General features: G+C 43.8%; 1 protein-coding gene across 2 annotated transcripts in view; it reads right to left on the bottom strand.

Moving 5' to 3' along the window:
- Positions 1–221: 221 nt before the first annotated feature.
- SOD2 (superoxide dismutase 2) overlaps positions 222–17196 on the bottom strand; it is a 36021-nt gene continuing 19046 nt past the window's right edge. Inside the window, exons 1-5 of one of the 2 annotated variants that reach the window (XM_057528215.1) lie at positions 10937–11086; positions 10319–10521; positions 7028–7144; positions 5280–5459; positions 222–3212 (exon numbers count right to left, since the gene is read on the bottom strand). In XM_057528215.1, coding sequence (XP_057384198.1) covers positions 3067–3212; positions 5280–5459; positions 7028–7144; positions 10319–10521; positions 10937–10959 — 669 coding nt within the window. In that variant the 5' untranslated portion in view covers positions 10960–11086 and the 3' untranslated portion in view covers positions 222–3066. Of the gene's footprint in view, positions 3213–5279; positions 5460–7027; positions 7145–10318; positions 10522–10936; positions 11087–17196 lie in introns of those variants that run through there. The other variant, XM_057528216.1, reaches the window with a different exon arrangement.

The following is a 17196-nucleotide window of genomic DNA, read 5'->3' as shown; positions in this document are numbered from 1 at the left end:
AACCATGGAAACCCCCCAAATGAGAGTCTCCAGGAGGTGGAGCCACTGTCATGAGAACCATGCACAAAAAAATTCCTCCCAGAGATAGAATTCATATGCCTTCTGGGTTTTTAGAGTAAAATTTCAACTACCTATCATTTATTATTCCTTTCCTACAGTAAAAATGATAAAGCATTGCAAGATTATAAATGTTTTGACACACATACTTAATACGGACCTCCTTTGATGGTTAACAGATTCTTTTATTAATAATCAAAAAAGCTTCACACTTACAATATGAAAATAAATGCTTCTTTAATGAATAATTAAATGAAAACTCTCCAGGACCTTACAGGATTTTTAGTATGTACCATGTGTACCTTAGAACACAGGGCATTAGCCTGCTGGGATCATTGGGGTATGACTGAAAAAGAGAGACAGTGATTTATAAAACAGTTACCGAACAGCTTTCCCAAACAGTAGTTCCCCTGAAATTAAAACAGGAAACAAAATTTGTATTTATACCTAGTTTTAGATATGACTGACAACACACATCAATCTTAATTTTATGATTTTGATGTTACTTTTTAAAGGCACTCCACAGAAATTCAAATCTCATTTTAGAATCATGAATCTGAGCTGTGTAATAAAGTTGTAACTTCTCAATATCAAAGTTTAATTATTACACAACAGTTCGAGCAACAGATACTATTTCACAGACAGCATTTGTTCTGCATCTTGTTCCCCTGCAGCACCAATCATGCCAAGATTTTTGAAGCCCATCTATGACTAGAGCAGGCACTGCTGATTCAGTCACAAAAATCCTTCCTGGGTGAACAGTACTTGCTCTTTCCAGAAGAAACGGTTGTTTTACCTTTTCTGTTTCTTTTCTATTTTGAAAAACAGGGCTAAACAGAATCTTACAGAGTCTCATCTTCTGCTGGATGATTAAAATCTCTACTCTGTATGTTATCTTAGTCTCTTAAAATCCAAAACTGCAGTGGAGGACAGTATGCTTTCCCTTGTTCTCACATGATACAATCAAAGCAAAAATAGAGCCCCATAGAAATTTCAACATTGAATATTTTTTTAATCTTAAAGCTTAATGAGAGTCCAAAAGCTTTATATAAGTCAGCAGTCTCTGCATATCTTTGTTAGTTCATGATCTAGAAGACTACTTGTATTCAAAAGCCCATCTTTCAAAAAGGTCCTATTTTCTCAATGGTCTGTTTACACAGAGTTCACTGCCTTGTTTATATACATAGGCATATATATGTGTGTATAGGGTATATGTAATCAGCCGTCACACACACACACTGCCTTGTTAATATACATATAGGCATATACATGTGTGTACAGGATATATGTAAGGAGCAGTCACACGACTCTCAGTTGTGCCCCATTAAAGCCATTTTACTGTGGTATAGAAAGGATGGCAATCATAGTCTCTGAAGTGTGTTCCATCCACAAGCACACACACACATACACAGTTAACACTAGTCTCATCAACGCTGTTGACAATTCAGAAAGCCTAAATACTTTTCTAATTGAATTCTAAAAGAAAAGTGCCTTGAATTTAAATTTTTTTTAAAACTTCAGTCTTCAATATTGAAACTGCTAAGTCACTCCATTTTTCCATGAAAAAAAAAAAAGGATAATAAAGTTAGGGGGAAATTTTTTTAAATGAAAAAATAAACTTGGGGAAACACCCTGTTACTAAAATAGGTTTAAGGAAAAAACCTACATAGAGAAAATATTCCAATAGAAGGTAAAACCTGTGTGGGGTATCAGAATAGCATTACCTGTAATCATCAGATTAGAAACAAATGAAATCTTCAGTAACAAAACTGTGAAATATATTAGGAAATGTCCAATTGATAAAATACTATACAGCTATTAACGATAAGGAGAGAAGATGACAAAGAACGTGGACCACCTGACACTGTGAAGCCAAAGACAGAGAGGACCCTGCTGCATTGCACAGCTCCATTCACAAAAACTCAACAGGAATGTAATTTGACTGCCCTGTCACTATATGAGGGATACGGTTTTCCCTTTATTGGAAAAACCAATAAAACAATATAAAGCTTCTATAGCGATTGTACATTTTCTAGAAGAAACAAAAAACATCAAAATGGATGAAATAACTCAAAAACAAATCTTTGAAAATAAATGTTCCTGAGAGAGGCATGCTCCTGACTGCGCCCTGAAACCAATTCGTCTTTCATTACTTGGGAATGCAGGCCCTGACCCAGGTCTGGTTCTCTTGAGAGGGATGCTTCATGAGCAGGCCCAAAAGAAGAGGGGCAAGTGTCTGGCCAGCAGATTTGTGGCCCATCCCTATCATTGACTTTATTAACTAGGCCCTAATTTGTCCACTTTGAGCACTTCGACAACACACATTTCTGTGTTTGAGGACGAAATTTCACAGAAGTCTTTTTCTGTCTACAGAAAAATTCAGAGGCACTACTATTTCCTTCTCATAATAAAGCAATTCTCAATTAGCAATCAAGTTATATATATTTTTAATGACAAAATGGTTAGTGTTAACCCTGTATAACCTGTGATCATAAGTAACTAAAGACCGCTGGGTGATATCCACCAGAATTAATACTGGACAGAGGATTACTTACAAAAAGAGCAATTTTCAATCGAAAAACTGAATATTTCCCTTGGGAAATAAATTTAATATTTTATTATTAAACGAATGGGGCAAAAGACCAGATTTTCTGTAACTGCAATAGAACAGGATTAGAAAGGCTTCCTTAGACACCCCAACAGTATAGGGATGAAACATTCTTCATGGTTTTATGATGAAAATTATAATCTCCTAGCTATTATAGCTCTCTGAAGAAAATGTTCAATCAAAAGATTAAATCATACAAAGCATTTAACATTTTCAAACAGTTGCCTAATAACAAGCTTTTAAAAGAGATTATTCACAGCACTAAATTATGTTTATCAAATATTTGAATAAGCCACACTCAGAAACACTACAACGGAGCAGCTTACTGGTATATGTGGTTCTCTGCACTACTACAAAACTAGTCATAAAGAGCTCGATGTACTCAGTGTAAGGCTGATGTGTTACTTTTTGCCAGCCATGTATCTCGCAGTTACATTCTCCCAGCTGATTACATTCCAAATGGCTTTCAGATAATCAGGCCTGACATTTTTATACTGAAGGTAATAAGCATGCTCCCACACATCGATTCCCAGCAGTGGAATAAGACCTATTGGAAAGAAGGGGAAAGAAACAGAAACTATGAATTTCGCTCTAAAACGCGGCATCTTCTCGCTTTAAACTTTAATCATCCTGTGCACACAAAACTACCCTTCACAACATTCTCATCCACTTTTCAGTTTCTTATGTAAATAGGAAATCTGCATAAGAATAAATATCCTGGGCTTCCCTGGTGGCGCGGTGGTTGAGAGTCTGCCTGCTAGTGCAGGGAACACGGGTTCGAGCCCTGGTCTGGGAGGATCCCACATGCTGCGGAGCGGCTGGGCCCGTGAGCCACAATTACTGAGCCTGCGCGTCTGGAGCCTGTGCTCCGCAACGGGAGAGGCCGCGCGAGAGAGAGGCCCGCGCACAGCGATGAAGAGTGGCCCCCACTTGCCACAACTAGTGAAAGCCCTCGCACAGAAACGAAGATCCAACATAGCCATAAATTAAAAATAAATAAATAAATAAAAATTAAAAAAAAAATTAAAAAAAAAAAAAAAAAAAAAGAATAAATATCCTAGAAAAAGATTTTAAACTTTACTCTTTGGCAGAAAATGTGATAAATAGTAAAACTAATTAAAACAGACTTGGGAAAATCAACTAACCACAGTATTTTAACAGTTATTCTTAAAATATCAACAGATTTATCCAAGAGCCAGTTCTCAGTGGTCCTCCCTAGGGGTCTCAGGAAGGGTGTGTTCTCCTTGTGGGTGTGGCTGAGGACCTTCCGAAGGTGCTGAGCATTTGCGGGAGTCTATGGAAACCCTGCTCTGCTCCCCTGGGCCGATGTTAGTCACAGAGAATACAAAGCGTTTACGATTATACATATGTACAGCTGAGTCACCTTGCTGTAGGGCAGAAATTAACACAACACTGTAAATCAACTCTACTTCAAATAAATAAATAAATAAATAAAAGCGTTTATGAGACATAATAAAAATTAAGTTAACAAGGAAAACTGAGTAAGGCTTAAGAAAAAGATACATTATTTAGTTTCTGAAAAGTGAAGACGTAGTTATAAAACATTCATTTAAGAAACCTCTCCAACTGAAAGCGCTCCTCTAGGAAGACAAGCATCAACCAGCATGTCTAAATCAATTGTGAGGTGCGTCACTAATAACTTAGAATTAAGGGAACAAAATTTATACGTGATTTTCCCCCTAAATAAATCGCCATAACTTTCATTTATCTTTATTCCAATGGGCTTTCTTCAAGCAGGAGAGAAGGGGTCGCTAGGACTCACCTGCCAGTCACAGCCTCCTCAGTCAGGTACCTGACTCTGAGAGCGCTCAGGGCTCACACATCTTTGGTTGCTTTTCCAAATTCTGTGGCATCTCACTTTCCCTAAAGAGCTGTTTAGATTCTGGCTAAATCTGAACATATCCAGGTTAGTGAGTCACGTAAGCAAGTCTCCTGACATGTGTGGAGGTAGAAAATATGGCTGAGACCTACTGCTGATTGATGCTAAGGTATCACCTCACATCAAAGTTCCAGCAAACTGCTGGATCCTTATGACTATTTCCTAAAGAGCTTCTACTTCCATCTGGCTCAACATAAAAAAGGATTTGGTGAACCCAGCCTGCAGCTCCTAAGCCCAATCTTTTCCTACGCCAAAAAATCCTCAGGAAAGTAGATGTCTGGAAACCTGAGCTCTGGTCCCAGTTTGACCACAGCTGCTCAGCAGAGGGGTTGAGAGTCCAAGCTCTGAAGTCAGACCCAGCCTATGTGTCTTTTCCTCCTTCATGTTGTTTATCTAATTTTACTTTTTTTATTCTAGTGCATATAATTATTATGTAGGCTGATACGAATTCTCTGTCAAATGAAGCAGAGTTTACGTTTAAAACAAGTTTTGTTAACATATCTGTAAAACTACATGTGCTCATTTTATAAAATATCAAGGACTTGGAAAGATTTTTGCTCCCACCAAGACTCTGGGTATCATCTACTAAGATCTGTTCAATTTAGTACGTGCTCAGGGTAGGTTTAAACACTGCTAGTCTTCCGTATTTCACGGTAAATGCTTTATAGTGAACCATCTCTCCCGAATAAACGTGTAATAATTCTTAAGCCTAACCTGTTGTTCCTTGCAGGGGATCCTGGTTAGAACAAGCAGCAATCTGTAAGCGTCCCTGTTCCTTATTGAAACCGAGCCAACCCCAGCCTGAGCCTTGGACACCAACGGATACGGCGGTCAACTTCTCCTTAAAGTTCTTGAAGGAACCAAAGTCACATTTGATGGCTTCCAGCAACTCCCCTATTAAAAAAAAAACCCAAAAACCACCCACAAATGAACATATGGCAACAATTACAATAAAATATTTTATTATATATATCCCAATATTCTTGTCATATGGCCCCAGACACAACTAGAAACACATGGAAAACACTACATGACCCAGTGAGCCTACAAAACACAGTGTTATTCCTGTCCTGACACCAGGGTCATAACATCTCACAATTTTAATTTACGTGTTTGTTGCTGAAACATGTTAGAGGGATTTCTTCACTCACAGTGCCGTTTCCACAATGAAAGAAATAGTATTTTTCATTAGCTTTCTTTTTTCCCCTCAACAGAAGATTTTACGTTGACTTCTACCCTACCTACTCTATGTTTCAATTTGGGAATAAAATGTTATGGGTGAGATTTGCTTCTTCTCCAAGGCAGCCTAGATCTTTCCTATCTCAATCGTATCATTTTAAAAAGAGTGATGTTGCCTATTAGTGAACTAAGGGTACACTCTAAGAGTTATCACCCTTTTTATTCTGTAGCAATACAGAATACAATTCGAGACTGAGCACATCAACTAAATCAACTAGGCCCAAAATATCACTTCTCTTACTTTATTGGCTTAAAAGTAATCAAATGTTATAAGCACAAATGATGGAATAAAGTGGTACCAGATAACACAAAATGGCAGAGTACCAAAACCTGTTGGCTGAATACAGGTGTATCTGGTATTCTGGTAACTCACAACACCTCAAAAGTATTAAGTCACGGTCTGAAGACCTAACTCAGAAAAAATAAATTGTCCAGCTTCCCATACTTATTCCCCCATTCATCTTTACTTCCAAATGAAATTGCTTATTTCAAGTGCACAAGATGCCTTCTAGAACATGATTAAAAACAAACAAATGCCACAGGAACTTAAGGTACTTGCCAGAAGAGCAGAAACAAAGGAGGAGAGCTATATTTACGCCCCATACCTTCCCTGGGGTGGGGAGGATAATTAAAGTTCTGGGTCTCTGCGTGCTACATAGGAGGTCAAGTAAACAAGCAGAGTGAACAAGATCATCAGCTCTGTACTCCCTTGTTACCTGCAGTTGTCCTGGAAAACCTAATTTTCTGGGACAACTGACTTTTTTATCAGTTAGGAAGAGTAGTAAAACAATAGCAAAAGGCACTATTCTATAATAACTTATTTAATTTTTAAAACAACCCTATTATTATCCCCATATCATATAGATGAAGAAAGTAAGGTGCAGAATGGCTAACATCTTGTCCCAGGGCCTAGAGCTAGTAAGTGAAAGCTCATCTTTTCTAAAAACGAAGTTTCTCAGTCTTTCCCTAACGTACAGTACATTTCAACCGAAAGATGACACTGTATGTGATATTGTGTGTGTGTATAAAATCTGACGATATAATTCCCTGAATGTATTCTCCACTCTTGCATGTGCCCCTTTGAAAGTTACAACTTTGTTGTACTGCTTGCTGTGAAAGACATGCCATTATGATACCTCAGGGAGAATTAAGGTAACTTAAGAAAATCAAGTCATTCCTATCGTGCACAAAACGTAGCTAAGGTTGCACCAATCTAAACCAACCTTCGGGTTCTCCACCACCGTTAGGGCTCAGATTTGTCCAGAAAATGCTATGATTGATATGGCCTCCACCGTTGAACTTTATTGCAGGCTGCAGAGCTACCTGAGCTGTAACATCACCTGAATGGTTAAAATAAAAACACATTTTTTAAAATTCTTACTTTTTTGACCATTCTATACACTATTTTTTTTTCTTTGTAAAACGTCAGATAATTGGACCATTGTAACATCCCTGTGGGTCCCAAAATTTCACAATTTCAAGACTCTACCCAAAAAAAAACCTTCCCCAAAATATTTGTCCCAGTGGATTTTCAGTTCAATTAATAATGTACCAAACAACTAGTGAGAAGCCAGCAGGGGTGGCAAAGCTAGTAGAAAATTCACTCCTGGGCTTCCAAGAACTCGGTTTTCTTGGGTAGAAAAGATTTCAGTAAATGGAATAAGAACGAGAACAAAGACAGAAAATAGCGGAATGCTATAAAATAAATGGTGGCCTATACAGACCACCCGGAAAATGTTCAACTCTCATCTTCTAGACAGACAACCATCCACCGGGAAGTACTTCAACGCTACATTGACAAAACACTCAACTTGTTCAAAACTGAACCCCTGATCTTCAACCCCAAACTTACTCATCCAAAGGCCTTCCCCACCTCAGTGAGCGCCAGCTGTTTTCTCAGGACATCTTTGACGACACGGTTGTTTTTCACGCTAGTCCTCTCGCACCCCACGTCAGCCCACCAGCAAAGCCAGCTCGGGAAAGCACCCAGAACCGCACCCCCTCTTCCTGCCCGTGGTGCCACCGGCAGCACCTCCCCCCGCCCTCGTGCCCATCTCTCACTGGTCTCCCGCTTCCACTCCTGCCCCTGCGGTCTATTCTCCATACAGTGGCCAGAGGGCTCCTCTAGACCCCCAGCTGATCACGGCACACGGCTGGTCAAAGCCCTCTGCAGGCTGCTCTTCTCAGAGTGAACCCCAAGTCCTTACGATCGGTACAGAGGTGCACGTCATCCGACCCTCTGCGCCTCCTCGCTGGTCCAGCTCCGGCCACCACGGCCTCCTGGCACTTGAACGACAGGCCTGGCACGCTCCACTGACCACTGAGGCCTTCGCTGGAACACTTCCCGGAGACAGTCTCATGGTTCACGCCCCCATTTCTCCTTCAAGTCTCCACTGAAGGCTTCTCTAACCACGATGTAAGATGCACAATCCCCGCCCCGCTTCCAGACCACTTCCCCTACTTTGTTTTTCTCGATAGGACTTCAGCCCCGGCACACTCCATATTGACTTGTTCACGTGCCTCCGCTAGGAGGAAAGCTCCAGCGAGGACAAGGACTTTTGTGCACTGCCGTGTCCCCGAGGCCCAACAGACTGCCTCACGTGTAGCAGGCACTCGTGAATGCTGAATGGAGCTTCACGGAAAGAAAATTCTGACCTCTATACTTAAAAAGAATGTCATATTTGAAGCTGTTTTTTCTACCTTGCTAAACATGGAGGCAAAATAAAATATTTTTCTTGATGCCTTCAAGAAGCTACAGACTAACGGAACTATTAGGAAAAATGGAATTCCCTTATTCAGTAAGTATTAAGTTCTTATGACTCACAAGATACCAAGAGGCAAAGTGAAGGGCACAGAGAACCACTGAGATCTCTGCCCTTGGGGAGCTTACATAATAGCAATAGAAGTTCCCTATTTCTGTTGTTGGGACACACGCCAAGAACACACGTAAGAAATGTCGCTTTCTGAAACAATAAAACCTCCAGTTTTTAGCAATTCAGAAAGGCGGAGAGGACCAATGATATCTGAATACACAGATAATCTTTGAGAGTTCTGTTTAAGATGTCAACTTTTGTTATCGTTGTTATGTTTATAAAATAACTTTCTGACAGATCAGTGTTTCCCTTACTGATTTTTCTTGGAGAATCACCCAAAAAATAAATGTAGGCTTTATATTGTTTTTTAATAAGTCAACAGTAACTAAATATTTCTAATGGGAAAGAAACATGTTTCTTGAGAACTAGTTTAATCACAATCTCTTAAAGTTTACTTAATCATTTTTAAAATTTTAATAGAAATTTGGGGGGGGTTAATATCTGCTTTTAAGAACACTTTTCTGAAGCTCAACATTTTCATTGGCTTCACAGCCAATTTTCTGTTGAATACAATAAAAGTTAAGTACTTTTGTTTGAAAAGTATTTACGTACTTAAATGCGATAAGATTGATGATGTTATTTTCCTTACTCTTTTTTCCCAAATTTTCAAACATGAAAATTTAACTCCTTAATGATTTTTCAAATATAATTTTTTAAATAAAGGAAAGCTCTACAGACACTCATTAACTTATAGGCAATACAGTACAATATAATATAGTAAAGCTTTTTTTCCATTGGCTTTCATTAAACAAGCAAAGCTTTGATTGCACAAGAAAAGGACTGAAATTAAGCTGTTTTAAAAATATTGAAGAGAAGGGTTCACGGATGTCAGATGTTGTCATGCAGGAAACAGTTTCACAACTGGGATTTATCCCAGCCTCTCCCCATTACCACATTCTTCCCGCATTTGTTTTTTCCTAAATCACAGAACCTCTTCCCGTACTCAGAACCTTTTCCTTTACCGTATTTGCGGTCCCTCTGATGATCACAAGTAAATCTTCCAGAATGTGGTAACTTCCTCTTCTTTTTGTTTACCTATTACCTCACACACAACCAGACTGAAATACTACATTTTTCCACTAGATGTCCCCACTCAACAAGATGTCACAGTCTAAAATTCACTCAACTATTTCACAGGACTGAAATTAGATAAAAACATATTTAAGAAAAAAAATACACTTTTAACTGGGCAGCTTCAGCCATACATATAGCCTGGAAACACGCCTGTCAACTATTTCCCTCGTGCAAACCACTAACATTACTAACATTAACTAACAGATTGAAAGTGTAATGCTATTTTGTATAGAAAAGTTAAGACTTAGTACTCCCATACGCGCCCCCCAGATGCAAAACACAAAAAAAGTCCACGCACGACTGGTTTTGTCACCTGAGCTCCTTTAAAAAACAAATACCAACTCCATATTATATTTTCACTGAATTCCAAAGATTAGCAAATAAATACAAGCCTGTCTCAGTTCCCCCCCGAAACGGCTCTTCTCCTTGTGAATTCTGCTCCCTAAGTCAACGCGCGAACAGGTGCAGCGATTCTACTGAAAGCAGGGGTGGGGGTTTACGCAGACCCGCCTCGCCGCCACGGTTCCCTGTAACCGGTTTATCGAAGTCCGGCCGCCCGGCACCCACCCTTCTCCAGCGCTTCCCGATATTTCTCCTCGGCGATGTTCAGGTTGTTCACGTAGGCCGCGTGGTGCTTGCTGTGATGCAGCTGCATGATCTGCGCGTTGATGTGGGGCTCCAGGGCGCCATAGTCGTACGGCAGGTCGGGGAGGCTGTGCTTCCGCCGGGAGCCCAGAGCCCCCAGGGCCGGCACCAGCTTCCTGCTCGTGCTGGAAAGACAGCAAACACAGCCCGATCGAATGACGCGGGCAGAAACCGTTAACCCGCGTGCGCGGCTCCGCAGACCCGGCTAGAAGGACCCGCGCCCCTGGGGGTCCTTCCAGTCGTTGGCCCCCTCGCCGTCCAGTCTTTGCCATTAAACTAACGCTGCGGTCCAGCACTCGGCGGCACCTGGACGCGCTCGGCGGACACCTGCCCTCAGGCCCGGCCTCTCGCCACGCCCTGTGACGCCGGGTCACCGAAGGTGCCCCGGACCCCGCGGGGCCGGCGCAAGAGGGGAGGCAGAGCGGGAGGAAGTGGGGGGCAGCGGTGGCCACCGCGCCGACCCGCCGAGGCCACCGCCGCGCCTCTTCGCCCGTGGGGCCGGTGCCGCGTCCCCGCTGCGCCCGCCGCCCGGCGCCTCACCTGCACGCCGCCCGGCACAACATGGTGGACGCCGCCCGCGGGCCTCTTGGATCTCTAACCGCACCGCCGCGCTGACAGCCGAAGTTGGGCTCGAGTTGCGGGCTTCGCAGCAAGTACACTGCCGCCCCCCGCGGCCCCGCCCCCTGCGCTCGCCGCTTCCAACCCGGGGGCACAGGGGGCGAAGGGCCCCGCGCCCGCGCTCTGGGCCCAGGGAACGCGAGGAAGGGAGACCCGGCACTTTCCCCAGCGGCCAGACGAACCGCGGTGCCCCCCTGCGCGCTTCTGGGCGTATCGCCAAAGGAAAGGCCGCCGTCCCCACGCCGTGTGAGATGGTACGGCCCCAGGCGCCGCCCCGCGAAGGCACCGCCCAGCGCTGCCCGCAGGTGGAGACTCAGCTTGCGCCTGCGTGCGAGGGAATTGTCGGGAGCGGAGTCTCCGCAGCTTCTCTGCGGTCGCGGGGCCGCAGCCTCGGGTTCCGGGGACCCTCCCCCACCTCGCGGAGGAAGGACTCGTGTTTCCCTGAGCGGCCTCGGAGCGCCCCAGCGGGCCTGTGAGGTCCCCCAGGAAGGCGGGCCCTGGCGCTGGTATGGTGTAGGGCCAGTGTGCCTCCAACCACTGCCCGGAGTGACCTTTCTTTCCCAGTGAACTGACCTTGGGACCTCCGCCAGGCCTGATAATAGTGTTACCGTGCACTCACGACGTGTCAGGGACTGCGCTGCAGGGTTTACATACATTTATCTTTATTTCACCCCAGGAGAGGTATTGTTAATTCCAGGTGACGGTTAATGAGCTCAAGGAGCTTGATGAGCACGTTGCCCTGGTCACACCGTTAATAAGTGAAAGAGTCAGGATTAGAACCCAAAGTTCATACTTTCTTGATCACCAGGCCTTAGCAGTCAAGTCTTGAGTGCTTGTTGGGAGAATATAAAAGAAGTACAACAGAGGATTCTTTCCTGCAGTGTCCTATATCTAATGAGCTGTAAGTACCAAATGCTTTCTCAGCAATTAACAAAACAATCCTGAATTGTGTAAATCCTCCCTGTAAAGAAGTTAGGAAAGCTTTACAATGTTACTGGCCTGAGTTGGGCCTTTACTGAATAGAATAATATGAAAGGGGGGCTTCCCTGGTGGCGCAGTGGTTGAGAATCTGCCTGCCAAGGCAGGGGACACGGGTTCGAGCCCTAGTCTGGGAAGATCCCACATGCCGCGGAGCAACTAGGCCCGTGAGCCACAACTACTGAGCCTGCGCGTCTGGAGCCGGTGCTCCGCAACGAGAGGCCGCGATAGTGAGGCCCGCGCAGGCCGCGATAGTGAGAGGCCCCCACACCGCGATGAAGAGTGGCCCCCACTTGCCGCAACTAGAGAAAGCCCTCGCACAGAAACGAAGACCCAATAGAGCCAAAAATAAATAAATAAATTAATAATAATAATAAAGAATAATATGAAAGGAAGCAGATAATAGGTGCCGAATAGAGTTTCAGTTACTTTCCTCCACCCCCTTCACAACCCTCACCCCACCCCTGTCCCAAGGATGACTAGGCTTTGGGAGGACCAGGGGGACAGAAAGGGGAACCACGGAGCAGGGCTTCACAGACAGGGCGCGGCTTGCTGACAGTCAGGTGAATGTAAGAGCATGTCACCAGATGCAGGGGGAAATTCCAGTTGGGACCAGCTGATGGATGTCCTTAAAACTCAAACATGTGATTGGTAACAGGAAACTGAAAAGCACTTTAGCTGAAGTGAGGCACATTGAAAGCAGTTTTTCAGGCGAGCAAGTCTGGCATTGATTTGAGGGGCAGGCTAGTTAGAAAACTGTTGCATGAATCCTAGCATGAGGTTCTAAGAGCCGGTTTTAGGGTAATAGCTGTGGGAACTGGAAGGAAAGCATTTTGAAGGATGGAACAACAGAATTCAGTGACAGGTCAGTCACTAATAAAAGGGCTTGTTCCAGTGAGAACAAAATATCACTATTAGGAGACTGAGCCCAGTCAGGCCACATCGATGTACTTCTTGTTTGTATGAATGATGATACTTTGAGATTTAAATTGACCACGCTCCCCCAACATGCCCTTTTGAGCAAGCAACAAAGATCGGGTGTGGGGAAGTGACATTAGCAGTCAAGTAAAAGTGTCTCTAACATCGTATCTCTCATTAGCTACATCCTTCCAGAAGACGACCCCAATTGCAAGAGTAACCAGGATTGAGACCAAGGGTCTGGGGGTTACAGGAGGTAATGAGAAATTTCTTACACTCAGTAAACAGGCCTCTTTTTCTTTTATAGTTGACCACTATAAAAAGTACTCATTCAGTTGGCCCAAGGTGTTAAATTACTGTTGACTGGAGTCTGTCCCAAATTCCTCTGGCCAGCTCAGGATGTCATCTGCCACATCAGGGCACCATAATTATGGATTTCCCTTCAATAAACTTCCCAAGACTACTTCACAGCCACCTTCAGACCCACCACAGTCCGGATCAACACATTGGCTGGAGGAGGAAAAATGTGGGTCGAGAGCAATTCATTTTGAGCCAGTTATTAATTGCATTCGTATTCTAATAACAGATCCAGCTGCAGTGTCTCAAACACAGAAGAGTGTATTCCCTCATGTAAAAGAGATCTGGAGTAGGTAGTCCAGGGCTGGGATGACAGTGCCATGAAGTCATCAAGGAACCAGGTTCCTCTGTCCTCAGAGTTGCCTCATGATCCATTAAAGCTTCCAGAGCACCAGCCATCTCACCTTCTTTCCATGAAGAGGGAAGGACAAAAGGTGGGCCTCAGCTGTCCCCCTTTTAAGGATCCTTTGTAGTAGATTAACCCAACAAATTCCAATCAGAATTTAGGAAGAAGGCTGCACCTAACTACAGAGGAGGCTGGAAAACATAGTCCTTTAGCTGTGGACATTTCCAGTCTGAAAAAATGTGGAGGACTTCCCTGGTAGCAGAATCCGCCTGCCAATGCAGGGGACATGGGTTCAAGCCCTGGTCCGGGAAGATCCCACATGCTGTGGAGCAGCTAAGCCCGTGCACCACAACTACTGAGCCTGTGCTCTAGAGCCTGCGAGCCACAACTACTGAAGCCCGCGTGCCTAGAGCCCCTGCTCCGCAACAAGAGAAGCCACCGCAATGAGAAGCCCGCGCACTGCAACGAAGAGTAGTCCCCGCTCGCCGCAACTAGAGAAAGCCTGTGCGCAGCTACAAAGACCCAACGCAGCCAAAAAATAATTAATTTTTTAAAAAAAGAAAAAAAAATGTGGAATTTCTTAACTAAAGGGAAAATGAATAGTGGATTGAAAAACAGTCTCTGCCACATATCCTTCTACACGACATATTTTCACATGCTTGGTTATGAACTCTGACCACTCATGGAATGACTTTAGCTACATTCTCCCTTTTTTCTCTCTCTCTTTTCCTTTTCACCCCTTGTATCACAAATCTTATCCAGGCAGGAATCTAAGTGAGAACTGCCATACCAACTTTCCCTTTGCGTAACTGGGATTGCTAATAGGACCAAGAGTAGTACTTAAATTGCTAAAATGAACTCAGTGATCTAGGCTAAAAGAGAAAATGATGGTAGAGATATAGTATCATTAACAAAGGTTTCAAAGTGAGCTTTTTCCCCACATCATCGGGCTAATTATAATTAGATTGCATCCTCAAAGAACACATTAACTACTAGAACGGAAAGGGGAAGCTTGGCTCAGAGTAGAAGTGTTTTATTGAACAAGACGGGTGGTCAGTTGATCGTATCCACAAAGGGCGAAGGGAACTGACGTAACTGAGTAGATCCTCAGTGTGTGCTGGGTACCGGCTCTAATGCTCCACATCATCTCTTAATTCACACAGCATCTCTGTAGAGTGGCTCATTATTCCTCTTTTGCACAAAGATGGTGACTTGACCAAGGTCACACACAGAGCCAGTAGGTAGTAGAGCTGGGCCTCGAATGGACTGCTCTATTAACACTGACGTCACTGTGCCTTTAAACAGCTGCCACACCCTCTGCCACATCCCTTGCACCCAATAAAGTTGAACTCAACCCTGTCTTGTTTGCAGCTCAGTGTTTGAAACTTCCCCCTCCTATGCTGTTTCCCAGCTTATTCCTGTCTTCTCAACTCCTGATTGACCTCCGGCCTCATCTCTTGCAAATGATTCAGGTCCTAGCTCTTGGCCCTGAGGCTTGAACTGGTCCTCTGTTCTCCCTTGGGTCATTTGCCCCTTCAATCACATTTGCTTCTTAGCCTCAGGGAAGACCCTGCTTCCTGGAGCTTCCCTTGGCACCATCCCACCTGACTGACTTTCCCACCCTCGTCTATGGAGAGAATTAGACTGGCTGGCCATGAACCTGAGAAACCAGAACAGAATGGAGGAAGGGTGAAAAGAAAGATGGTCTCATACTTAGAGTCCAGGAAATGCCTCCATAAGATCCCTCCATAAAAACGAGGCAATGTCTGCCCCTTTAGGGGAATGAACAGCACACCATCATCACCACTCCAGGCGTGTCAGTCAGGGTTCTCCAGAGAAACAGAACGACTAGGTTGGGTGTATATATATCAAGAGAAAGATGTATCATAAGGAATTGGCTCATGCAAGTATGGAGGCTGGCACGTCCAAAATCTGTAGTGAGGCCTGGCAGGCTGGAGACTCAGGAGAGCCAGTGGTGCAGCCAGTGTGAAGGCAATCTGATGGAGAATCCCTCTCGCTTGAGGGAGGTCAGTTTTTGTTCTCTTTAGGCCTTCAACTGATTGGATGAGGCCCACCCACATTTGAGAGGACAATCTACTTTACCCAGAAATTGACTGACTTAAATGTTAATCTCATCCAAAACATCCTCCAAGTTGACACCTTAAATTAACCATCACACCAGGTAAAACACAACATGGGCAATGCATTGTGTGTAAGGGGTGGGGAGATCTGTTAGTCATTATACCACAGAATTCCAATTAATAGCCCAGGATTTATCATGGAGTGAGGTTGTATTCATGGGCACAGTTCTAAGACTAACTCTCAAGAGCTACCCAAGATGAACTGACACTGACCACTGAGGGCAACGACCAAGCGTAAGGAGCTCAGGCCAGCTACGTCTTCTGGCCGGCATATGCCAGGGGCTGCATCCCCACCCTGAGGTCCACTCTGAGGGACCAGAGGAGGTATGCAGGAGGCATGGCCTCACGTACCACGGAGGTTCATGCCAGAACTTGGTCCACGGAGAACAGTATGGACACTGGGTCCCATCTCAGGCCTGTCCCAGCACTCTCCCCATCCTGGCCTGCATCACCTTACTCTGCTGCTGGCTTACATCTGCACTGGCCCTTTGGTGGGTAATTGGATAAAATCATGTACAATAAGCCTATAGGTATTTTTAACCTTAAGAGTATTAATGTAGTTTAAGGAACTAGTCAGCTTTTCGTTGGTATAAGGTGCTCTGGCTGATTATGAAAGAAGGCTGATCAGTTACTCTTTTATTGCGTTTGAAGAGTAGCCCCTCAGTGACGCACAGACCAGCAGATCTCCTGCTCTCCACATTCGCCCCGAACACTCCGGTCCCCCTTGAGCAGATATCTTAGTTGTATCCCAGACCAGTTTAGAACTTAATTCAGTTATCATGGGCTGTATTGTGTCCCCCCCCCATATTCATGTGTTGAAGTCCTAACCTCCAGTACCTTAGAATGTGGCCGTATTTGGAGACAGAGCCTTTTTTTTTGTATCAGGCACTTTTTAATTTTTTTAAATTTATTTTTAATTTAATTTTTATTTTATATTGGAGTATAGTTGATGTACAATGTTGTGTTACTTTCACGTGTACAGCAAAGTGATTCAGTTATACATATACATTTATCCATTCTTTTTCAGATTCTTTTCCCATATAAGTTATTACAGAATATCGAATAGAGTTCCCTGTGCTACACAGTAGGTCCTTGTCGGTTATCTATTTTATATATAGTAGTGTGTTTATGTTAACCCCAAACTCCCAGTCTATCCCTCCCTGCCCCACCATACTAAGTGAAGTAAGTCAGACAGAGAAAGACAAATATCATATGATATCACTTATATGTGGAATCTAAAAAAAATGATACAAATGAACTTACAAAACAGAAACAGACTCACAGGCTTAGAAAACAAACTTATGGAGACAGAGCCTTTAAAAAGGTAACTACCTTTTAAGGTAAAATGAGAGCACTGGCGTGAGCCCTAAACTAGTGTGACTGGTGTCCTTACAAAAAGGGGATAAGGACACAGACACACACAGGCCACGTGAAGACACAGC

The sequence above is a fragment of the Balaenoptera acutorostrata genome, chromosome 14 (genome assembly GCF_949987535.1).
Source record: "Balaenoptera acutorostrata chromosome 14, mBalAcu1.1, whole genome shotgun sequence".
NCBI lineage: Eukaryota > Metazoa > Chordata > Mammalia > Artiodactyla > Balaenopteridae > Balaenoptera > Balaenoptera acutorostrata.
This window is presented reverse-complemented; position numbering and strand designations above follow the sequence as displayed.